The 26,677-nt window shown below is 40.7% G+C and overlaps 1 protein-coding gene across 2 annotated transcripts in view; it reads right to left on the bottom strand.

Annotated features, from left to right (window-relative positions):
- Window positions 1-26,677, bottom strand: part of CDH13 (cadherin 13) — a 998,364-nt gene that overhangs the window by 562,112 nt on the left and 409,575 nt on the right. For both annotated transcript variants that reach the window (XM_084905563.1, XM_084905564.1), the window contains exon 4: window positions 2,386-2,502. In XM_084905563.1, coding sequence (XP_084761689.1) covers window positions 2,386-2,502 — 117 coding nt within the window. The remainder of the gene's footprint in view (window positions 1-2,385; window positions 2,503-26,677) is intronic.

Below are 26,677 nucleotides of genomic sequence, written 5' to 3'. Positions count from 1 at the left end.
ATCAGACCTCCATAAAATTGAGAGTGCAGCAGAATCACCTGAAAGGCATGCCCAGAAAGATTACTGGCCTCATCCCAAGAGTTTCTGGCTCAGTAGTTCTGAGGTGGGACCCAAGCATATGCATTTCTAGTAAGTGACCAAGTTATGCGAATGCTGCTGTTTCATACCTGAAATAGGTCCAGTTTAGATTAGTGGTTCTCAGCCTTGCCTGCACATCAGCATTACATGAGATCTTTCAAACATCCTGATGTTTGGTCCTTCAGCCAATGAAATCAATCTCTGAGGGTGGAGACTGGCATTTGTATTTTAACTGCACCAGGTGAGTCTGATGCACACCAGGCTTAGAGAACAAGAATACAACTGGTGTCTTTGAAATTGTTTAGGGGCATCGCCTTGCAGAATTGAGGACTCTTGTCCCTTAGCCATTGCCATTATTGGCTTCAGGGAAAATTACAAAAGCCATGAGAGTAATTAGGGCTGTCCAAAGGGCCAGGGCTCATAGCCCTATCCTGTTCAGAACAGCTCAGCTTCCCTCTACATCATAACCTATATGCCTGGCAAGGTTTTGCTTAAAAATAAAAGACATCTGGCACAGTGGTGTATTAATTACAAATATAGTGATTATGAGGACACTTAATAATCAATGCTTCTAATCTATATATCTATAAAAGGCTAAGTGACCATTATGATCAGATTACTGGCCAGTAGCTATGACACACACTGACCACCAGGGTGCATACACTCAACATAGGAGCTTTCCCTTGATGGTCAGTGTGCTCCCACAGCAAACCTCCTGTGGCCAGCCAACCTCTTGCAGGCCCTCCCCGCAGCCAGCAGCCTCAAACCCAGCAAAACACCTGACAAGATGGCCCCAATTGACCCCGATCACCAGCCAGGCCAAGGGAATTCATGCTCTGGGCCTCTAGTTTCTAATAGAAGCAGATTTCTAGTAATCTAAATCACCTTCACATTTTCTCCAGATCACTATAAAACCCTATTTTTATCCCATCTCTATGTACCTACTCTTTAGTACCACTTAATTCTGCTCCAAACAAATCATTTCCTACAGGGAAGCCATCCAGAAGTTTCTTTTAAAACACACACACACACACACACACACACACACACAAAGACCTTCAGAATTTCTTGCTGCATGCATAGTGAAATCCCTACCTCTCACCTTGGCCTCCAGGACTTCAATTCTTACCACTCTCTTCTTTACTCACTGCATTGTAGCCAACCATGCATTTGCTCCTAAAATATACCCCATTCTAACCCATCTCCAGGCCTTTTCACATGTAGTTCTCTCTGCCAAGAATGCAGTTTACCAAGATCTTCCCATAATCGTTCCTTTCTCAGTCTTCCGATTTGCAGTCACATGTCAGTAACTCCAACCAGACTTTACCAGTGTAAAGCAGGTATAAAGATTCCTTCCTCCCTCTACTTCCTGATCCTGCCTTTTGCTTTTTCACATTACTCCACTTCTTATTTCAAAGCACGTGTTATCCTCAGCAGTCTTCATGTTTATATGTTTACTCATTAAACTGTCTGTCTTCTCACTGGAATACAAGCCCCATCACAACAGGGACATGTATTCTTGCTCAAACCTATGCTTACCAATCCCCAATCTTGGTGTCCAGCATATATAAAGGTGCTCCTTACTTATTTAATGAATGAATAAGTAGTCCAATAGCCACATTCACTGAGATGATTCATTCAACTAAGCACTATTGTTCAAATTTCAAGTTCACAAAAAAAAAAACAACAAACAACAAACTAGTTAAAATTTGATTCTCCATGTTGTTGCTTCTATGGGGGAAGAATGTGCTGACCAGGCAGCACCAGTATTTCTGTCCATTTCACAGTGACTGTTTCCTCTTGGGAAAGTTGTGGTTTTGATTTTTGCAATAGTGTTTTTTGAATCTGATTAGTATGATTTAGTTTCTTTGATCTGGTTCCTTTGATCTTAGTTTTTAGAAAGCTGATCCAATGCTGCTCCTGGAATAACACATTTGAAAACTAGGATCTAAATTAAAAGACCACATATCATTATACTGCTACAGTAATGGAACTTACCTGAATGGCTGCCTTGAAATTATCTATAAAAGCAACTAGTTTGTTGCTAAGCCAATGGCAGGCTTCTGACACAACTTCAACATCGTTATGTACCACACAGATCTCCAGATCATGACATTCAGAGCTGTTACTACTGTTTTCTGCAAACACTAATCTTTTGACAATTTTTTTTTTCCAAAAACAGTTTGCCTTTTTATCATAGGGGAATTAAGGCCAATTCCAGCTTGTCACCAAGACATCAGTTTGTCTCATGTATGCTCATCTCTTAATAAAAGAGAGCTTTTGTCATTTGTCTTTTGTCTGACTTACCTTGCCGACATCTCTTGGGAAAGGTTGTCTCTGATTCTCTGGAATTAAAATGGGAGATACCACAATGGACCTCTTTTGTCTTGGGACAGGAGACGTTCTTGCGAATTTAAATATATCCTAAAAGATAAAAAGTAAAATCAATTGACCCCAGGGAGAGGATGTATCAGCCTGCTGAGATATAGTTTCTTTGTTGTGAAGGCATGCAGCTGTTTGGACATGGTTAATTTTATTCCATCAAACCTCATTAATGTTAGCAAGTACATCCTTAGAATTCTACTAAACCTGACATTGTGATTCACAATGACTATCATTAAGCTATTTAATCCCATTTTCTGAATCATTCTGTTCACAGTGTCAGTCTTGATTTATGCTTCTCTTAGTACTGAGCATTCCCACTCTGTTCTTTACCTGCCAAGTGAGGAGATTTCTCACCTGGTCATGAACCAACGGGACTCACCGGATATTAAAGTGACTCTCCTCAGGGCCACCTGCTAGGTCCTTACACTCCCAAATGAACAGGGATGAAGGAGCAATCACAAAGTTCCAAACTGTCAAGCACTATGGACACTTGGAGTCAATGTGTTTCCAAAGCCCACTTGTTGTTATTATTACTCATAGAAAATCTGTGGTGATGCACTCCCCATGCAGTATGTCCCAAACTTTAATCACTGGAACACCAATGTCAGGATGTCTGCCCCATCCATACATTAAAATTTTTTTTTTATTAAATTATTATATCTGTACATATACCACTGCACTTTTTAATTAACCAAATGTGTGCAAAACCCCCTTTATATCAAGATTGTAAATAAAGTACAAATATTTATTTCTATAAAATATAGGAAAGCATAAAATAAATATACTGGAGACCAAATTATGTTATTAAATTTGAGCTAGAAACTCTAGGGGGAAAAAGCCCCTCCTTTTATAAGGGAGATGAAGAAGGACTATAGGGTTTTAAAGTTATTGGCACCAAATTTAGACTTTTTCCTTGATCTGATCAGAAGACTGAAAGGGAACTGGAAATAGAATATCACTGTCAATATATAAACCAATCTCATTTCATGTCACATGCTAGCTAAAATTATCTTATGTATCATCACAAGTAAGCATTTCAAACTTTGAGCAACCAGTTTTTATCAAAATCATGTGGCAAATGATACTTAAATATCATCACTGACACATGCTCTATAAAAGTATGTATATATATACACATATATAACATATGCACACACACATGTACATATATATACAAACATGTACATATATATATATATATATATATACATATATTATGGTTTTAAAGAAAAATATGTGTAAGAAAAGTCAAACAGAAAACAAGCTCAGCTAAGGCTATGGAAATTTCTATAAATAATCTTTCTCTTGAATTTCTGGAAGTGTAAACTGATGGTGCTCTGGTGAGAAGCAATCTGGCACTATTTATCTATTGAGAACCTTACAAATGTACATATTCCTTCATTCTGGAATTTCACTCATAGAAATACATACAAATGTTAAATTGAAAAGAAGAATAAAATTGTATGCAAGAAGATGTTTAGTGAGACATTACTTATAAAGGGCAAAAATGGCAAACAGCCTGAATGTTCAACCACATGTCAAGGTTAAACTAGGACCCATGAGGGAGATACTCCCAAGCACTTTCCTATAAGACAGTTGTGAAGGGCATGTTCTAACCACATTATCATAATTTGACTACTGCCATAGTCACCACCACACACTCCTATAGTAGTCACAATTTATTAAGTGTGTGTCAAGCAATGGGCCAGGCACTTGACAGGTGTCTGCTCTAATATTTGCCATAAACTTCCCACCCTAACCAATATAAAATACAGAGTGGTTATGCTAGTTGCTCCAACTCACCTAGCTAGCAGATAAAATATATAAAATAAAACATGTAGGAAAATGTAGAATGCCACATTGGACACCATCTATTTTACTATTTTATATAAACTATACTGAGCATTGAAAAATAATATTCAAAATCTCAATGAATGGGTTCAAATATTCAAGCAAAGACAGAAAACTAGAGTGTGTAAATGATGGTGGGAAGAAAGAGTAGGAAGGGTTAAAGCAATAACAATGATCAACTAACCCAAAAATATGTATATAACCCAACACATCCAAGCCAAAAACATCATATAGAGTGTGGAATAGACAATTAAAAACAGAATGGATTACATTAATAAATCACTGATATCTAACAGCTGTGAAGATTCTGTTGGTTTATTAGGAGGGGGGAAAAGAAGAGGAATTATGTAAAATACATGCAATATATAAAACTCATTTACAATAAATAGCATCCTGAGGCTCAGATGAGAGAATGTCCGGAGAAACACTTTGAAAAGATTTAAAATCCCGTGTAAATGTAAAGAATTGGTGATTCATCTCTATAACAGAGCAAATATATGTTTTAGTGCATTACGACAACATTTGTGTAAATGTATCTGGCATAATGAAAAGCACTCCCACTCTCACAGCATCCCAGAAGCTTGGCAGCAAGCAGAACTGTGTCAACCCTTGGGTCTAACAAGCCTAAGAATAGAAAAAGGAGGCTCAGAGTCTCAGAATGGAAATAGTCTCTGAAATGGGGAGGGGGAGGTAGAGTGATCGATTGTAGAAGAGACTGCAAATATATGGAGCTCTCTGAGCCCACCATGGGGGTGCTGGGCCAAAGCACCCTTTTTCTTCCAGCTCTTAACTTTCTGTCTTACAATGGCAGGACCTCAATAAATATTTGTCCATGGTTGTGCTTCTATATCTGTGGCTCCATTTCTGTCTTTGTATCTAACTACTATGCATTTGTTGACAAGTGTATACCTATATATTTGATGCTATGTCCACTTTTCTTGGATCTGTACTAATGAGTTTTTTTGTGTGTTCTTAACCCATGTGCTTCTGTGGGACTGGGACCATTTAAGAGCCACGGCATCTGATTTGAGTGACAATAATGTACTACACGCATAGTTGGGTATATGTATGTGTAACCATGTTGATCCTCAACTATCTCTGTGTGTTTGTATCTGTCAAGCCATTGCGTGAAGCCTCTGAACACTCCAGACTGTGGCCATAATCTCAAGGAAAGATAAGACAGAGCAGGGGGAATAAAAAAAAAACTGTGAGCAATTAGCAGAGACTGGTTTGGCTCAATGGATAGAGCGTCGGCTTGGGGACTGAAGGGTCCCGGGTTCGATTCCAGTCAAGGGCATGCACCTTGGTTGTGGGCACATCCCCAGTAGGGGGTGTGCAAGAGGCAGCTGATTGATGACTCTCTCTCATCGATGTTTCTAACTCTCTATCTCTCTCCCTTCCTCTCTGTACAAAATCAATAAAATATATTTTAAAAAAAAAACAACAAAACTGTGAGCAATTCAAGAGACATTTATAGATGGAGATGAGGTAGAGTGAGGGGGAAAAAAACACATCTTAAGGGTAAAGGAGAGGCTGTGTTAGGACCTCCTGCCTTCTGATGTTGCCAATACCAAGACAGTGGCCAAAAAAGGGGGAAAGGGGCAATTTTGGGCATAGATTCAAAGTGGTATAGACTTGCTGACTTTGTGGTGTCATTGCACATTCAACAGAGATTTCTAGAGGGAGAACAAAGAGTGCAGTTAGAAGGGAGGGTGAATCAGGGAGAAAAATGTCACAGTCATCTATGTACAAGAGAAGCTAAATGTGACCAAAAGCTGACACCACCCAGGTTATGTGAAGATGGAAAAGGAAGGAAGGCAACCATTCAATGGGTTTTTAAAGGCCAACAAAGGTCACAGAAAGGTTAGTTGGCCAAAAAGAGAAAACACAAAAAAATAAGATATGAGGATTTCTAAAAGGAAGGAGTTCACGGCCATGCCACACAATGCAGACATCCTTTCCAAGCTGAGTACTCTAAAGAGGCTTTGGGCTTGATGCTGAAAACATAATTGACAATTTTGGGAAGAGCAACATTAAGAGTGTGTAAGGTTGGAAGTCAGAGGAACCAATGGGAAGTGAGGACTTTGGTTCAGAAAGAAAGGAAATAATAGGGAAGAGGTTTGCCAGTGAAGGGGGACCAGGCAGTGTGGTGGGCTTGAGGAGGAGGGGCAGAGGAAGAAAGCGGTAGCTAGCGCAGGGAGAATGAAATCATGGAATGGAGATGGATGCCTGAAGGAGTTGGGGAGGGAGTGGGTCAGCCTCACAGTTGCCCCTGAAAGGAGGATGGGATCGGCTTTCCTTGGGGAGGACATTCAGAGGTTTGGGGGAGGGGGAGATCTCTCATAGGTAAAGGAGGGTCACTTGCTTTTGGTTACCAGAATGAAATGAGAAATTGCGCATGGAAGAGGTCTGTGCTCTCCAAAGAACAGCACAAAAGAGAAGGATGGGTCTTATTAATATCAGAATAGCAGGAGTGAAGAAATGAAGATGAGCCACTCAGTGCCTTTTAAGAGTAAGTAATTCCACTGTGGGTGGTCAAGGCTAGACCTTAGAGACACACCGAGACATGCAGCTATATCTAAAGATTTCCAGATCACCTGATGCAAGCACACTGACATCAAAACTTTCTCTCATCAAACACAAACACTCATGCACAGCTAATGTACACACACACACACACACACAAACACACACACACACACACACACACACACACACACTCACACTCACACACGCACACACGGTATTCATGAAGAGTGAGTAACTGGCCCTGGCCTCACTCCCTACACCCTGCAATCACTGGACAGTGATCCATCAGCGGCTTTGAACCTGGAACAGCCTCAGCAGCCTCATCCAATCTTGCACAAGTCAAGTGGGCAGAACTGTGTCCTCAGGGAGACTCACTCTGCTGGATTTTATTACAAGAGAATTGTCTCCCTCACACAAACAGCATTGTCTCCAGTAGGCTCCGGGGGACTTCATCTTCCTGTCATAGGGTATCTGGGTTTACAATCTCATTTGCTTTCCTTCCTGTTTCTCAATTTCTGGAGAAGTTGGCAGTGCATTAAAGCAAGATTAATAATGCCTGGGGAGCATCATATCACAGTCCCAAAGAGCACATCAGAAATAAAGGGGAGACCCTTGTAACTGTGAGGGTCAGGGGAGGGGTGGAGGTTGGGAGGAAAGGGTGGGACCCAAGGGAAGGAGGAAGGCAGAAAGAATGAAAGAATGAGTTAATATCCATCCATCCATCCTTTTGTTTCTTCAAAAACTATCTGCAGACCCCTTCCTCCCTGCCCTGGAGTAAATCTAGGCATTTGGGACAGTGTGCACAAGACAGACACATCCCCTGCCCGCATGGAGCTCACATTCTAGAAGGAGAGGACAGTGAACACAGAGAGCAGCACATGGCCCAGAAGAACAAACAAACAAGGAGGGGCTGGGTGTGTCCAGAGGTGTATAAGCTAACAGATGGACAAGAAGCTAGGAAAAGGGCCCCCTGCAGGGGTGGGGTGGGGTGCTTAGAGGATGAAGGAGCTGGGAGCCATGTGTGTGGGGGGAGGAGGGACTCCCACACAGCAGAATCTTAGCCTGGCATGTGTGAGCTGCAGGAAGACAGCTCAAGGGCTGAGTCTAGGGAAGGGGAGAGGGGGCGGACAGGCCAGAGGCCCAGAAAAGGAATTCAGATGCTGGCCAGCCAACTGTGAAGGCCACAAAGAGAACTCTGGCATTCACTGGGCAGGAGATATCATGGGAGGGTTTTAAGCTCAGAAATGACATGAACTCACTTAAAAATAAAAATTTTATATCATGCTGGCTGCTGTGTGGAGAAGAGCCTTAAGGCAAAAATGAGGCCATGCTTACTTGTTGTTTTTTTGTTTTTTTTCCCCCCAGCCCTGACTTCAGAGGGCACCTAGGTCCTCTCCTGCAATGCAAATCTGACCATTTGTTTTTGGCAAAGAAAGGAGAGTTGGGGTCTACCTTTCCTGTCTAAGTCCCTCTGTCCTCTTTACTGCCCACAATATTTTAATGCATATTTAGGTATAATTTAAGTAACATTAAGATCACCTATCTTAAGTGTGTATCACAATAGAAACTTACAGAATTATGCAATCTTTACCAGAAACGAATTTCAGACCATTTGCATCATCCCAAGAGACCTCAGGCTGATATGCAGTTTCTTTCCAGTTCTAAGCCCCAGCTGCAGGCAACCACGAACCTACTTTCTGTCTGCACACATTTTCCCTCTCTGAACATTTCACTAAAGGGAATCACAGTTTGTTTCCACAGCATTTTCTATGGACTCCGGCGCTATTTCATAGTTGATGAAGATCATGAAGCAGAAAGGAATGCAGCTGACACCCAGTGACTGAGAAGGGGTGTGGAAAGGTGGGGCCGCACTCATGGGGCATCCAGAGTCCTGCTGTCCTGCATGGCTGAGACCTCTGCTGTAACTGCAGTCAATTACCCCAGTCAACCTCCTCCTCTGCCCATCCTGCTGCCCTCCCTTCCTGACAGGTATGGCTGCCAAGACCTTCTCCAATAAACCTTCACACAGATCTCCGAGTCACAAGGTTTGTTCACAGGAACCATTTATGTCACACATCCAGGCAAAGTGCCCAGAGCTGAGACTCAATGGGTAAAGGCCCTTGAAGTAAAGGGCACAGACTGGCGTCCTACAGCTGAGACCACACCCCATGCTTTGGCTGCCACTGCTCACTCCCACCACACCCAGTGGAAGGCTTAGAGCTGGCCACTCCCAGAAAGCAGTGAGATTTGAGAGGAACAATCCTGCTCTCTTCACACTAGACACCAGCAGAAAGCACCTTAGACCTGTCTTGCCACCCATCAGGGGATCTAAATGAACCAAATTCAAATAGGCAAGACTTGGCCAGAGAACCAGTATGTCTTCCATCCCCTCCCTCTCCTCTCCTAGTTTCTGTCTTTGCATCAGGTGATAAATGAGAAGGGGAAATAGCAACCACTTTATAAAGAATCACATGCCTCTGAAGTTGTTGTCTCTCACATTTTCATAACTCTGGGGCAAAATTATGTGCTAAGAGGAGACATTTTCACAAGGCAAAGCATTGCAGAAACTGGATGCATTCCTTTGGCTGAAACCAGAGCTAAGGGAGGGCAGTGCTAGGTGAGACTTAAGCAGTGGACCTGGCCCAAGTGTGGACAGTCTAGTAGGTCATGGTAAGAAGGTCAGATCTGCTGCGCAGACAGCTGGGGGCCTCTACTGGTTTCATACAAAGGTGTGATGCTTTGTGTTTGAATTCCATGTCCAGATGAAGGATCCTAAGAATTATTCTTTTGAAGAGATTGAAGCTTGTGTTCCAGACTCAAGTCCCAAGGCACACAACCTATTTCCTTCTCATCTTTCTGCTCCTAAGATTTACTTGGCATCCTGGTCCTGGACCCACTGAGTCTGCCAAAATACTGTCCAAAGGACTTGTATGCATGAATATAAGCATAACTAATGGACACAGAGGCTAGGTGGGTGAGGGTATGTGCTGGGGGGTGGGAGTAGCTGGGAATAGGTCAATAGGAGGGGGGAAGGAGACATATGTAATACTTCAATCGATAAAGAATTTTTAAAAATTAAAAATATATGAAAAAAGAAATACTGCCATTTACTGACTAGTTATTATGTATTAGGCATTGTGTAGGCACATTGTAACTTACCTCACTGAATACATTCAACAACTGGCAGGTGGAACCATTATGCCTATTTCCCTGAGGTTCAAAGATATAAAAGACTTAACCAAAGGCCTTTAGCTCTTCAGGGAGAGATGGGACCCCAGGCATCTGTGACTCCAGAACCTCTGCTCTAAGTTGTTGCTGGTGATCACCTTTACAGGGACAGTTCCTTAGTCCTGGTTACTGAAGTGTGACTGGGGAATCACAACTCTTAACGTTAACAGTGGTAGGTAGCGAATCTCAATCAGCCTCTGGCTAAAAGGAGCAGCTACTACCTATACCGCAGAGCAACAGCATAATTGTCTGCAAATGAATGGAACTGCAGAAATCAATCTCCAACTTATTCCATTCTTATAGCTGATCTCATTGTGCTGGAAGTTGCTAAGTGGAGGGTTCTGTGCCACTCAGCTCAAAGCTTGTTTACAATCAAATGCACAGTTCAGCCAGTTTTGCTATACCTGAGGTGAGATTTAAAGTTTGCTTTATTATCTCCTAGGACTGAAGTTTGCCTGCTTAAGGAAGAAACAGTTGACAAACACCCAATTTTCAGCAGCAAATTTAGGAGGTTGGAGAGCCAAGATACTAAGCTGCTGCATTTCCAACTGTCCATTTTCCCAATATTCCGGAGGCCAAATGTCAGCCAAGCTGAGTCATCTGCTCTATGTAGTTGCACTGGACAGAGTTGTGCTGAAAATAAAATAGGACGATGTGGAAACTTTCAGACCCGCACATCATCTCATAGCATGAAAGCATTTGTTATGGAGCTAATGTAAAAGGCGGGCAGGGGAAGATGATGGCTGGTGGATCCATAGGGTGGAGGAACCAGCCTGCTATTATAAATCATGCCACACATGCCTGTCAAGGGCTGCTGGTATGCAACTGGAGAAAATGGGTGCAAGCCACTCTTCCCTAGAAGTGACTGAGATTGGGTATGTGGCAAATAGTTTCCATTGATAAAAACTATAGGAACTGTCAAGAAGAATGTAAGACCAGCCCCTGCTGGATTTATGTCTTAAAACCAGCAGAGATCAGCTGGATCCAACAAGGTCACTAATTTCACCTAATGGTAATCCCTGGCCTCATTATACACTCATTGTAATACATTAGCATGCTAAACTACACACTCCATGCTGCCATGATAGGAAACAGAAACTCATCTAAGAACACAGCATGGCCAAGAGAACTTTGGAAGATTCTGGGTGTGCCCTTCTCCTTTTTAAATACCTTATCCCCCAAATAAATGAACCTCAATAAAAGAAACACATTTCATTACGGGAGGGGTGCTCTGTCTGTGGAGTAGCCCACGGTCTGTCTCACTGCTCCACTAATAAACTCACTTTCACCTTAAACTCTGTGCTCATTTGAATACTTCCATGCAAGAAGCCAAGAACCACAATGGGTTGTGGACCCTCAGGTCCCCAGATCCCCAGAACGCCTGCAGCATGATCATCAGTGAGATGAGAAACAATTTCTCCAATAATGAAAGTCATCTATCAGGGACTTTCAGAATGGCCAATCTAAAAACAAGAACCTTGGCAATAAAAGATCCAATAGCAAAGCATCTGCATGATTAACACTGGGGAAGTAATAAATTCCCAATGTAATGGATATGACAGTCATATCTGTTTTGTATATTTCAGCTGGAAAAGAAATGCCTTTGGCCAAATTAGTCCGTGGAGAAAAGACGGTTTCATCCAGGAGTTTGAAATTTTTACTTATTTATTAATCCCCACCTGAGGACTTTTTTAAATTGATATTAGAGAGAGAAGAAGAGGAGAGAGAACATCAATGTGAGAAAGAAATTTCAATCAGTTGCCCAGATCAGGGCTGGAATTGGAAAACTAGATATTTGTCCTGGAATGGACCCCACAACCTTTTTGACATTCCGGATGATGCTAAACCAACTGAGCCACTGGGATAAGGCCAGGAGTTTGCAATTTGAGGGCAATTCTATAAGGTCTCTTTCCAGCAGCTGAAAATCTTTTAAAACATCCCCTTTCCCTCACTAATGCCACAATTGTTTCCCCTACTCAAAAGGTGAAGCCTCCAATGTTATCAGGGCACGGGGGCTAGCAGGCTGGGCTCACTATGCCATCTCTGACCTCAGATGCCCTCATTGTCTTCCTGCTCTGTATCTGCTACAGGAGCGCCTCAAGATTCTCAGGTTGTAAATGCTTAGCTGAGGGCTTTTCACCTTAATGCCCCTCTTCATCCCTCCTCGGGTACCTGGTTGGCCCCCACCATCCTTCTAATATCAGCACAAGCACCATTTTTAGAAGCCTTCAGTCTCTTTTGCTATGGGGATTGCCTGCAGCCTGCCCTTTGTATCCCTTATCTCAGCTTCCGATTACATAGCCATTCAGAGTCATTAGTTTATCCATGTCTGATATAGACTACCGGCCCCAGGAGGGCAGGAACCAAGACTTTCTTCTTTGTTGGTTTGTCCCCTAGCCCCTAGCACAAGGCCAGGCCTATAGCAGGTGTTTAGAAGTACTTTTAACATATTATTAAATAAAAATTATTAAGTAACTGTAGGGGTATTATTATATAAGAATTAGGAAAATCTAGGTAATGGGCTGAGCACAGTGCCTGGTTCAATATATTTGCCCCACATTTGTATTATTAATGAAGTGAATAGGATGTCTATGATTGCATTTTGATTTCCTCCTCAATATAGAAATAGCTTGTATAACGCAGTTTGGGTTCTTTCATCCTAAGGTGCTCAATGCTTTGTGAAGTAACTGAATCTATAGAAAATTGTTTAGAAAATTCTTCCCATGAAACAGAACAAAACTTTCACAATGAAAGCTTTTCTGAAACACAGGGTTTGTTGGACCATATGCCATCCAAGAAAAGGCTCAGGTTCCCGGGCAGGAGGCCTACACCACCAGCACAGTACTGGGTGAGACAGCAGCATGTCCACTGTCCTGGAGCTGATGGACGGGTGCTTTTATACATTATGCTTTTGGGGAAGAAAGATGTAAGTAGTTTCGCAATTATTTACATTGGCTGCAGATAAAAGGGGCAGGAAAAGGTGAAGCAGGGGCAATGCTAGGAAGGAAGAACTATTGACTATTGTCCATGAATACGCAGCATGAAGTGGCCCAATGGTCGGTTAGATGCCTAAATGTTGATTTAAAGCTTCATCATACATTCAGGAATGTGAGCAATCTTTTGGTCTTTTGTTAAGTGGCTCACAGGTCTTAGCTGGCTAAGTATTTCTCTCTCTCACTCTCCAGTCGCTGTAGTTTAATTTAGAACATCTCCGAATTTTTCTGTTGTCAATCCTTGGGGCCACTCATAGAAGACCATTGCTTCTGGAAGAAATGACAATTAAGCAAAGACCTGAAGACCAAGTAGAATTCACCCAGGTAAATGGAAATGAGGAGGAAGATTTCAGGCCTCAGGAACAGCATGTGAGAAGGCACAGAGGCAGAAGATGATCAAGGACCAGAAGGGCTGAAACAAGAGAGAGTGAGTCTCCAATGCTCTATAAGAGGCTGGAGGGAGAGGAGAGGTGATCCTGAGGACCATGAGAAGCCATTGCATATTTTAAGAGTAAGTCTGAGATCTGACCTTGCCTTTGACCTTGCCATGTGGGAGCTGAGGAGCCATCTCTGAAGAACATAATTTTTTTAAAAAATTATTGATTGACTTCAGAAGAGAAAGTTAGAGAGAAAAAACAATTTTTTGTTCCACTTATGCATTCATTGGTTGATTTTTGTATGTGGACTGACCAGGGCCAGGGATCAAATTCACAACCTTGGTGTATCAGGATGATGCTCACCAATTGAGCTACCCAGCCAGGGCTGATAACACACTTTTTTAAAATAGGCTTATTTTTCCTGCTACTTGTTGGCCTTATTTAAAAAGTTGAATCTAAAAATAAAACACAAGTAAAACAACAATCCCCCCTCACATACATATTCTATCACTTGCTCTAAAATGTCATCTTCTCTATATTTGAACTGCTAGTTAAAAAAGAAAACAAAAGCATATGCTTTAGATGAAAATTTGCCAAACTACATTTCCAAGATGCAATTGCCTCTGAAATTCTTCATGAATCTAGCAGGAGCAGTAACAACACACACCAGGACTTGGTAGTTTCATTGGAGGTGAAAAATGTTTTTAACATACTTAGATTCTTTAGTCAGAGGTCCATTCAACCACATGTGATGGCGATAGGAATATAATGGATACAATTTTCCTCTAACTGCTCTGGCATTGATAAAATATTCATGCTAAATAGCTACTTCTGAGCACCTGGAGGCATCTTGCAGCGTTTTACAGATGGGCTTGTTTTTCTAATGCACACATGTGCTCCCGCCTCAGCCACCATATTAATTTGAATATGTATTCTGGATGTGTGAGCACATTCCCAGATCACAGGCTTTCTGGTCTGCCTGAGCTCAGCCCCCAGCAGAAGACACACATGTGGAAAAAACAATTCTTTTCAATTCAGTGGGTATTTATTGGGTGCTTGCCCTGTGCTTTCCCCATAGAAGTTTCATAATAAATGATAACTGACTATCCTGCTGGCCCCTCAAAATCAACATGTTCTAAAATCAAATAGAGAATCCTGTGCCTTCCAGCCCTCCTGCCAAAATCCATGTTTCCTGCCTCCCCCTTCTCAGCTGTTGAAGGGCGGGACACTAGCATCCTATGAATGACTGGTTTCATTTCCTCCACACTCACTCCCAAGTGGTAGCCAACTCTATGATTCCACCCGGGGCATCTTCTCTGGCCTCTACTCCTTCCTTCTCTAGCACAACAGTCCCTGCTATGATCATCACATTCTACTTTTTCTACTGTAGCCACCTGTGGATTCTTCATGACTTTTTGTTTCCTTTTATTCTGCTGGATAGGAGAATCACAGAAACCAGGATCTCAATACTGTTAGACTGGGCTTCCCAGAACCAGGTGCTGAGATAAAGATTTGAAAGCAAGTACTGTAGTATTTTAACATATTTTCTAGTTTTCATAATGAATCTATTCTTTTTAGAATTGTTTTAAAAATGAATTCATTTACTCACAACTCTGGATCAGAGTCGTGTTTTAGTATCCTTTATCCCAGTTTTTAATATACTTTTCATTTAAGCTGAAATTGAAGGGTCTGAACTATTTTGTATCTTGCTTGTTAAACCTAATGATAAACACCAAGCTTTCTTCCATTCTGTGTCACATATCTGTAGATATAATTTTAGTAGCTGCTCAAATCATATGGCATGTATTTGACCACATGCTCATACATTTAAGTGTTTCTAATTCTTAATACAAATAAAATATCGTTATATGTAAACTTTTATTTGCTTACTTATTAGTTTTTCTCTAATATGGACTCCTTAGAACAAACTAGTTAAAGTGAGGTTACTAGGCCAAAGATTATGGACGTTTTAAAGGACCTGTGGCATTGCTCGACAATTAATCAGCGCTGGAGAGAGATTGATCTTGCCATGGCAGGGCAATTCCAAGTGGTTCCAAGTAGTACATCTCTCTAGGGATAACTCATAGCACAAACCATACTACTCTTGCTCAAACATGTCATGATTTGTCATGATTTCATGCCTTCATTTGTGATGTTCCTCTAACTAGATATTTCTCTTCCCTTACTCACCTCTAATCTTCTCTACCTACCTGATAACTCGTAGACACACACCCACACATGCACACCCACAATAAATGCCTATTATACGTGCATCATATCCAGCTCAGGTTAGATGGTGGTTTCTGGATAATTTCTAGTAAATTCAGGTTTCTTCTTATATGCAAATGCAAGCTAAATTCTTTACATTTTAATAAATAGTGTCTAATAAATATTTATCTGTTTAATAAATGTTATCTAATATCTGATAGAATGCTAATATCTTCTTTCTTCTTTTTTTCCAAATGAGTTTTGAGTTTTCCATTCCTTAAGGTGACCTTAGAAAAGAGAAAAACCTTGCATTTTTTCTTAACATTGGTTGCATTTAGTCAGATTGGATGCGACGCCCAGCCTCCCTTCCCCTGCAGCTGATTTGCCTCAGTAGCTGGAAGAACGCGGCTCTGGCTATGGATGTGCACCCCTGCAAGGAAGCTTGGTCTCCCAGGTGCCAGCTCAAGGAGAGCCTGCAAGATGATGAATGTCACTGAGTTATTCTAGGATGGACTCATAGAAAAACAGCGAGTGACTTTTTTAAGTGTAAACACGGATGCTGCTTTGCTTTTTTAACCCTAAGAAACCCAACTACTCTGGCAGCATCTGGTAGTGATTCAGGGAGAGGAGGGTCCCAAATGAGCCTCCCCAACAGCAGGGCAAAGTCAGCCCTCCCCTCAGGAACGCCATGTTCCTGTCTCAGATGCAATAACAGACGGGAAACACAGAGCAGTGTCCTGCTACTTAAGAAGATGGAGTACTCATTACCAGGACTTCCTCTCTGGATTTGGTCTATTTTGAGAACCTTGTTCCTCCCACTTTTAGCTCCTTGCTTGGTTTGGGTAGTTAACTTCTTGAGGTTATGGCTGCAAACTGTAAAATTAGAAAGCTATCTCCCACACTGGCCATCAAAGTCAATTGCTTCCTTTATCCAGTTTTGCTGAGTGGAAGTAGACAAAGGGAGGGAAAATGGGGGACATCTGTAATAGTGTCAACATTAAAAAAAAGAAAAAAAGAAAATCCATCCAAAACAAAAGGTTTCTGTTATGATTCAAGTTTAAAATTATTCTGCTTATGGATTTATTTATTTAAACCCATATTTAATCGAATGTATCCTTCCTTTTCCCCTCTGTAAATTTTTGCTCTTTCACTGAATCATCTTCCCAACTTCCAGTACCTTTCCTCTTGCTCCTTTGTTCAAGTCAATTTAATTAAGACACCAGGGTTACGTTAACCTACTTAAGCAACCATCTCCCTTTCATGTCGCTCTCTTCAGTGGAGCCCCGAATCAGCCAAGTGCCTTTCATCAGCCTGTTCGCTGCCTCCTCCCTTTGTTCTGCTGTGTTTTTCTTTCTTTCTTTTTACAGACCCTCACATTTTCATTCACCCCAACCGCTATGCAGTTTACATTAATAAATTTATCTTCACAATGATGCATGCAGGTCGCAGGTCTCCCATGTCATTGATTACTGGGGCCTTTGAAGATTCAAAGGTGTTTCAGATCTACCAGGGAAAGGAGGAAAAAAAAAAAGGCCACATTTGATATTCTCCAACATCTGAGCTTTCCGTGGGCCCAGAGGTGTGATGTAGGATGGTAAGACAACAGCTGCTTTAAAAAGAGGAGAGGGTTTTCTAACTATTCCATGGCCATGTAACACTCATCCTTTAAAAACTGAAGGTTTGGGCTCCCTTTTCAAAGTTAAGATTGACAAATACAACAACTATTTAATAATGGGGCTTAGAAAATCTATTATGGGAACAAGGGACACATGTTAGCAGCTCAGCGATTCTGTGAACCTGCCCCACAGGAAGGGAGCCGCCGTTTCACTTGTTTTCAACTACTTCTCCACGTTAAATCTCCAAGCATTTTACAAATGGGAAAATGTCTTTGAAAATCAATGAATTTTAGATGCGGAGAGAGAACATTTTTTTGAGTACTTACTATGGTGAGACACAAAGTCTTATGAACACCTTTCTCCTTTGATACTCAGTCTTTGTGCCGGAGGTAGCACTGTACTCCCACGCTACAGATGAGAAAGCTGAGGTCGGGAAAAGGCAAGCACTTGCTCAAGGATATACTTGGGTGAGGGGAGCAGGCAGGATTGGAACCCTGTCTGTTTTATTTGGAGACTGGATTGCCTCTTATTTTCTCTGTATGCTATCTTTTCATATTTAAATTTCAATTACTGAAATAAATGTATTCAGGGTCTTTTCCAGTCAAACATACATATATCACATTTGTCATTTATCTGGCCCATGAACCCCATTTGCAAAATGTATTCAGAATTCGATTGCTTTTTATTCCCCTACCCTCTCCCTAGTCCAAGCCAACATTCTCTTTTGCCTGAATTATAGCAAAGCCTGCTAACTGCTCCCCAAGCTTCTGCCCTGGCCCCCACACAGCCTCTTCCACCCCACAGCAGACAGCGGTCTGGTTAAAGCATGAACTAGAGGGCATTACTCCTCTGCATCACAGCTTTCAGTGGGGCCTGCTAGTACGTGGAGTGAGCCAATGTCCTTGTTCTGGCCCACAGTGTCTCACGTAATCTTCCCCCCGCCCCCCTGTTACCACAAGTCCCCCTGACTCACTCTAGCCCAGTCCACTGGCATCAAAATTCCCAGGTACATCCCACCTCGGGGCCTTTGCTCCCCCTGCTCTCCCTGTGTGAAGTGCTCTTCCCCCAGATATCTCTTTCCCCAGATATCTCCAGTCACAAAATGTGTCAATTTCCTACTGCTGCCATAACACGTTACAACAACCAGTGGTTTAAAACAAAATTATGACTTTATAGTCCTGGGGTCAGATGTTCCACACAGGTCTCCTGGACTACCATCAGAGTGCTGTGAGGGCTGTTTCTTCCTGAGGCTCTGGAGGACAATCTATGGCCTTGCCTTCCCCGCTTTCTAGGGGCAGCCTGCATTCTTTGGCCCATGGCCTCTCCCCAACTTCAGATATAGCAGTGCACCACCTTATCATCTGTCTATGGCTCTTGCCCCCCCTCTAAGGGTTCCTATGATGATATTAGGCTGACTGGGATAGCCCAGCATAATCTCTCAATCTTGAGACTTTTAATTTAGTCCCATCTGCAAAGTCTTTTTTGCCCTAGAAGGTAACATTCACAGGTCCCAGGATCAGGATGCAGACCTCTTGGGGACCAGTACTGTCTATCACAGCACCTCTTTCACTTCACTCAAATCTTCTCTCAAAAGTCACTTTGTCTATGAGCCAGCCTGGCCACTCACCAGCATTTCTATCTCATTAAAAAACACCTCTTCCATGCTTTATTTTTATCTTCTCTGCAAGAAAACAATCTAATGTACTTATACTGATTCATTTTTTTATTTATTTCCTCCACTGAGACAGCCTGTAGCTGTATCCCCATGGCCTTGACCAGTGGTCGGCAAACTTATTAGTCTAACAGAGTCAAATATCAACCCAGGGGTCTTCAAACTACGGCCCGCGGGCCACATGCGGCCCGCAGAGGAGTCTGATCCGGCCCGCCAGGTTTTTTGGGCAGTGAGCGCAGCCGAGGTGTTACAGTAGGAATTAGTAGTTCATATAGTCCGGCCCTCCAGCTCTCTGAGGGACCGTGATCTGGCCCCCACTTTAAAAAGTTTGAAGACCCCTGTTTCAAACAATTGAAATTTCTTTTGAGAGCCAAATTTTTTAAACTTAAACTTCTTCTAATGCCACTTCTTTAAAATAAACTCACCCAGGCCATGGTATTTTGTGGAAGAGCCACCCGCAAGGGGCCAAAGAGCTGCATGTGGCTGGTGAGCCGCAGTTTGCCGACCACAGGCCTATACTATGCTAGACATATAGTAAGTGATTAAAAATATTTTTGAAATAGAAATATATCTCCTTTACCAGGAAATGACATCTAGAGGATCTTCATAGTGAGAGATAAAAAATAAAAAAATTTCAATCAGTCATGAGTCACTGAGTGCTTATTTTGTGATTTCTTCTATGTTACATGATGTGTGAAATACAAAAATTCAAGAAGAGGGGTCAGGCTGCCATTTATATGGTGAAGGTTGTGCACTGTGCAAAGTTCCTTGGAGGAGGTGAGGGAGAGCTGAAATTCACCCTGTGACATGCAGCTGTATGTCTAGGGGGGCTGTGGCCCTCGAGGGGATAGCTGTTTCTAATTTATTGATACATGAAGGTACTATCAAGCCTATTCTATCTGGCAGTACCCACCTGACATGAGTTAGCCATAAGTTCTTATTCAAATGGGGTATTTAGTATACACAGAAAAATAAGAACTCAGAGTGGGTAGAAAAAGGCTGTTTCAAACATGGTAAATAGTAAAGAGGACTAAAGAACCATGGTCTCAAACTAGGAACATGAGTGGGGCTAGCCTCTGCCTGCTGCAGAAAGACTTAGAGAACTGGAAGTGGGGGGATTTTGTTTTCTATATTGCCTGACACCTAAGCTGGGTAACATTAGGGGACTTACTACCCTTCTCTGAGCATCAGTTTCCTCACCTCTGACATGCAAGCATCATCCTGCCCACAGGGCTCCAATGAGGCATATGAGAACGCTTTGTCAATCCCAACTCTATTCCAATGTTGGTTCATCATTTATAAGTTATGGCTCCTGCTTCAGTTATTCCTTCGTTCAGGACATTGAGTGACTTTTCATCTTAACCGAGTGAAAGGCAAAGTTAATAAAGGTCTGTGAGGCTCTACTCAATCTGCCTCACCCCTTTATCTTCCAACCTAATCTCTTACAACTCTGCCCTTTGCTGACTCTATTCTAGCTATACTAATTTCCTTGATGATTTTTGGTCCATAAATATTCCTACCTCAAGGCCTTTGTACTTGCTGTATCCTCCTCCAGTAATGCTCTGTACATGGATCTCTATGGTTTGTATTCTTACTTCAGTAAAGTCTTCCCTGACCCCAATATTCAAAATTGCATAATATCCCCCAACACATCCTATTTCTCTTTTATGCTTTATTTCTATCTATATCACTGTTATCATCTAACAAAGACATACATTTTACTTATTTGTATTTTGTTTTTTGCTGTATGTCACCCCTATTCCAATATATGAGATCCATGATGCAGAAATTTCATTTTTACCTTTCTTATTTATAATTCTAACCTAGTTATCAGTCCTTGGCATATGGTTAGTGCTCAAACATGAATTCAGTGAGTGACAAACTAATCTAGTTGAGAAGGTAAAATGAGCCCATGTGGAGTAATATAACCCAATTAAATGCTAAATTGTGTAGACTGACATAGAAACAGACATTGTGCTTGAGTAAGCTGGTCAGGATGGTGGGCTGAATGCTAACTTGGTTTTGCAGGATACTTAAGGTTAGGATGGACTAAGTAGAAACTCTCAGGTAGAAAACAACAGAGGTAACAATACAGTAGCATCTGACACTTACTGAATACTTGCCCTGAGCCAGACACTATCCTAAGCACTTTACAGATGAATCATTTCATTTGCTCCTCAAAACAGCATTTTGTTAAGTACTAGTATTAACCGCATGATGAAGATGAGGGGAAAATGGAATAGGGATGTTAAGTGCTGGGACTGACCAGCAGACCCTGAGTGACAGATGAATAGATTACTCTGACACTTGTTTCTGTGAAAGAGAGGGCTAAGGGCTAAAGGCTAAGGGCCTGGCTATAGAAACCAAAACAGCCCCACTCACCTGTCTCCTTAGGCTTTTATTGTAACAACAGCTTGAACTAAAATTGACCTATAGATACAATCAGCCAGGTAAGTATCCTTTAGAAAGCACATGCTACTCCGAGGTTGTGTCTAAAGACTAACCATAGAGATTCCAGCAAAACACCCAGGGCTCGGACTGTTTTGGAAAAGTCAGGCAGGGGCTCTGCCTTCGACAAGGTCCCCCTAGAGGCCCCCAACCTTTCGGGGAAATCCTCCTTAAGACTTTCCAACCACGTCCTGTGCTTCCCCACATTAAGTAACTTGCAAAGAATGGATCAAAGTTAACAGAAACATATGATTTGGAATAGTGGCAGTAAGGGTCACTATTCTAAGGATTAGAAATAATAGAAGCAAAGCATATATCTCCTAAAAGATCTCATTAAATGATGCCTATCATTATTAGTGCAATAGGTAGGCTGAAGAGATTACAACTAAAATTTTGCTGCTATTTCCTTTCTTTTTTTTTTATGCTGACTGATACATGAGTTAACATTGTGATCTCCTTCCTTTTCCCCTGCAGAAGTTTCCATCCTTTTGGTGGACACACTGGGTAACACCAATGAATAGAAGCTCAATAATCCAGTGTAGTGTTCAGCTAGAATTCTGTTCTCTAAGATCATGGACATCTCCTATACGAAGGAACAACAATATTTAGATCGAATGCAAAAATCAGTCAGGAGGAGATTGCTCTAAAGCAGCATATTCTATCTCCAAGAAGCAGCATTTTCCCCCCTTTTAATATTTATTATATTTAAAATATTTATAACACAGGTACCCTCTAAATCTGTCAATATATTGCTATTGATATACTTAACTGTCACTTGCTGTAAGAAAGTTTAGAATAGTGGTTGCAAAACATGGCTGGTAATTTGATGGTCTGTGTTTGAATCTCAACTCTACCACTTACTAGTTATGTGCCAACATTATGCAACCATTTTGTGCCATAGTTTTGATTATACTAATGGAAATTATAATAGTACCTACATCATAGGAGTGTTATAAATATAAAATGTGCATAGGTGCACATCTACACAAATATGTATACATAGTGCTTTTCAAGTGTTAACTTACTTTTCTTTAGGGTACATCCTGTGATGATAGTTTTCTTTTACTTGAAGAGATAGCACTTAGCTGAAGGAAGCAACTATCAGTTTCAATTAATCTTTGTAGACTTACATTTATTTTACCTCTTTTCCCAGTGCCCATATCTTATCTGTTTTTATACTTTCTCGATTCACCCCTCAGGATGTTTTTTTTTATCAGATCAAAACTCTTCAAACCAGTAATAAAAATAAAATCTTAAGTGTAGCTGGAGGGGGGTGGGGGGAGAGAGAGATATTACACGCAGAGAAAATAAGATAAGGATGACAGCAGATGTCTTGTTATAAACAATGCAAGTCAGAAGACTGTGGAGCAAATATTTAAAATGCTCAAAGAAAAAAATTCAATACTGAATTCCAAACTCAGTGAAAATATCTCCCCAAACTGAAGGTGCAATACTTTTATATATATATATATATATATATATATATATATATATATATATATATATCAGTGCCTACCTATTGCACTGATAATGATAGGCATCATTTAATCATTTAATGAGATTCTTTCAGGAGATACATGCTTTGCTTCTATTATTTCTAATCCATATATGTATGTATATATGTATACCTGTATATATGTCTATATGTATATATGCATATATATTTGATATTTTTTACAGAGAGGAAGGGAGAGGGATAGTTAGAAACACCAATGAAAGAGAAACATTGCTGCCTCCTGCACAACCCCTACTGGAGATGTGCTTACAACCAAGTTACATGCCATGCCCTAGACTAGAATCAAACCTGGGACCTTTAGTCTCCATGCCGACGCTCTATCCACTGAGCCAAACCAGTTAGGGCTGAAGGTGAAATACTTTACCAGATCTAAAAAAGGTGAAAGAGTTCGCCAACAGCAGAAAAGCACCACAGAAAAATGATATCGGAATGAAATGTAAATTGACATAAAGGAATAAAGGAGCCTAGACATGGAGGATATGTGGGTAAATGTGACTTTTTTCTAATTTTCAAATATGACTTAAAAAAGTAACTGTTTTCTAAAAGCAGAAATAATAATAATATGTTGTGCAGTTTATTTACAATATACATGAAATAAAATATATAACAGCAATACTTCAAGGTTGTAAAAAGGGGAAAACTACACTGTTATAAGGTTCTCATATGTGAAGTGCCATATTATTTAAAGGCAAATTGTAATAAGTTAAAGATATACACTATAAATCCCAAATGCAACCACTAAAATGGCCAAAAAAAGAATGTTTCTCGGGGCATTGCTCTTTATTTAGGTCCCAAATACTACTTGCTGCAGTTAGGTGCAATTACAGTGCCATTCCTCATTTGGACCATCCTTCCAACTTGCTTCCCCTCTTGCCCTATAGTCACACCCTTCTTCAGTCCCCCCAGATACGCTTCTCCACTAGGCATTCTGAAACACTAATTTATCAAATGTCACCTTAACGTGGTACAGAACAGGTACTCAGAATGCTTGTTGCAAAAAGGAATAAACGAGTGAAGTCAGATGTTTTTTCTACCTACAGTGTGGTCTACTCTATCTCTTAGCCTGGCATTCAAGGCCCTCCAAAAACTGGAATTCAGACAACTTTTCTTATTGTCTTTCTCTACTAGAATCATTTGCTTTAAATCAAATGCTACTGCATGTTGTCTACTAAACAAGTTTATGTTTTCCTTCTTTTGTATCTTACCCCAGGGCAAACAGATAACCTGAAATGCCCTTCCCACTTAAATTACAAAGATGCCAACTCCCCTCAGATGCCAACGCCCCTCAGAAGCCTTCCTTGATCATCTCAGCCAAGCAGGTTGTGGAAGTTAGGGAGTTGTCACCCAGGCAGTCAGACTGTCCCTAGCAATTAAGTAAAACAATTACTTGATTTTTTTTTTTTCAGTTTGGAAAGCCTTATTTGTTTTTAAAGGAGAGCAATACTGCATATGGCATGACATCAAAATCTTGCACTCTATTAAGACTTTTTGAGGTGTACAAAGGGTTAAACTCAGAAGAAAACATCAGCATTGGAATGGATTAGAGGCAATTCCAGATTATTAGATTGCCAAGAATTGTTCATTCTCATTACATAAACTTTAACAGGTCTTAGGCTGTGTGTACACATGTATGTGCAGGAATGATTAATATGTTAGACTCAATGCTTCTTTTTTCAATGATAAACAAAAGGACAACTGAATCTGCCATCTGTATGATACAATGGTGTTTTGTTGAGCAAAAGTGAGGTTTAGTGAGGGTAAGCAATTTATCTGAGGCACACAGAGAATCAGTGACAAGTAGAGACTAATTGATTTGAGTCTATATCAATATTTTTCCAGAGGTACACTCTATCTTGACATTATTCAAAGGAAAATATTATGATTTTTATTTTCAAAGGTGTTCAGAGGTTTTTGGTGTTTTTTTTTTTTTAAAAAAAAGACCTAGAAAATACTTTAGCTTAGCCCTGACTTTCAAAGGCACGGGCAATTTTTCCTTTAAACTAAAACTCAGATATTGAGAACTCTGGTATAAAATACCATCATTTTCAAGTGAAAACTGGACAAGAGTCTGGAATCTACTCTTGTGGTTGAACAGAAGTAAAAAGAGAAAATATCACACATGATTAGCACAGTTATCATATACATATGCAACCTCGCTAGTCCCCTCCCAGCCCATAACTGTGCTCAGTCCAAGAGAATTAAACTCAAATTGGCTGACTCTGCATTAACACATGCCTGCAAAGCTCAGATTCTCATATTAAGGATTTAAATTGGACTTCAGCAGAGACTCTCAGTCCTGAAATTGAAATCATGAGTCGTGATGGCAATAAAATGCTCATGAAATGTGGTCATAGCCCAGGGATAATTTTCTGTAATTGCACTTTCATTTCTGGGATCGCTCCTTTAGCTATGGTACAGAGAGAATGCTTTCCATCTCATATTACAGGCGCTGTTGGGTAACTTCTCCAGGAATAGCTGATTGTCAAAGTATGCAGGTTCCAGCTGCAAATCCCTGCCAGAGCCTCCTCTCTGGGATGGTTTGGTTTTTGGGCTGCTCTCATAGAGTTGTGGACCCATATTATAGCTCATGACAGTTGTACTGATTCCCGTGTGGCAAATCAGTATATCAAGGTAACCATGGTGTTTCTCAGAACAAATCTCCAGTGTTCAAATAGAGAAATCCAGGTCACGGGGACAATTATCCCAATAATGTGTTGGAGAATATGGAAACCGAGTAGGGGATGGGGAGGAGATAAAACAAGAAGTTTTTCTCACAGGAATAGGCAAGGTGAGATGGTTTATCTTCTAAATGGAGATTAAATAAGTCCAAAAATTGACAATAGAACTAAGTGAGCAATATTAAGGAGGAAGAGATAAGTAAGATACTTTTGTAATCATCCTCACTCTCATATACCCATCAAAAGATCTTAACCACAATGCATTCCTCCATCAACTCAGAGAATTATTTAGATTTTGCAGAAAACACGGGCAAAAATACTACCATGATTAATTTCATAGTTTCATAAGCTATCGTGCAGAACTTCCATATCTTTATTTATATATGTGCTAAGAGGTATGGATTACCATGTTATACTTAAGAAAATTAGATTTGCATTCTCACAGGAGAGGTTTGCTGAGTTGGATAAGGTTAGCTTTCTAGTCTTTGAGTGCGTTTGAAAACATTTGAATGTTCTTGAATTTCCAGAAAAAATATACAGTGAAAACAGAATTTCACAGCCAATGAGAGACACAAGAATGTTACTTTTAAAATGAAAAGTAGTAACAAAAGAATAAAGGAAAAAAGAATAACAAAGGAAGTAACTCAAACCAGTATGTGCTTAATTAGAAGACTCAGGTTCAAATCTCTGCTCCATGTTTAATAATTTTGTCATTTTGAATAAGTCTTTGAATCTTTCGGAACCTAAGATTTGTTTCTATAAAATGGAAATAATAATGTCTGCTTTGACAGATTACAATAAAGCTTGAATGTACCATAAGGTATAGATTACTGTTCAAAGTTCTTTTACTTGGTAGATGGTGTCAAATGAATAAGAATTTAGAGGTTCTTTTATACTAGGGATTATTTTTTAAATGTGTAGGGCAGTTTTATTATATCTAACTTTTTATCCTTTATATTGAATTTATTGGGGTGACATTGGTTAACAAAATTATATAGGTTTCAGTGATTGCTGGGGTGAGAAAGATAGGGGAAGTGGAGGAAGGTATGGGGTACAAGTGGTGATACATCAGGGATTCTTAATTCCAGTATTGCCTGG

Source organism: Pipistrellus hanaki (assembly GCF_964339955.1).
Source record: "Pipistrellus hanaki genome assembly, chromosome: 15".
NCBI classification, from domain to species: domain Eukaryota; kingdom Metazoa; phylum Chordata; class Mammalia; order Chiroptera; family Vespertilionidae; genus Pipistrellus; species Pipistrellus hanaki.
Note: the sequence above shows the minus strand (reverse complement) of the source record. Positions and strands in the feature narration are given on the sequence as shown.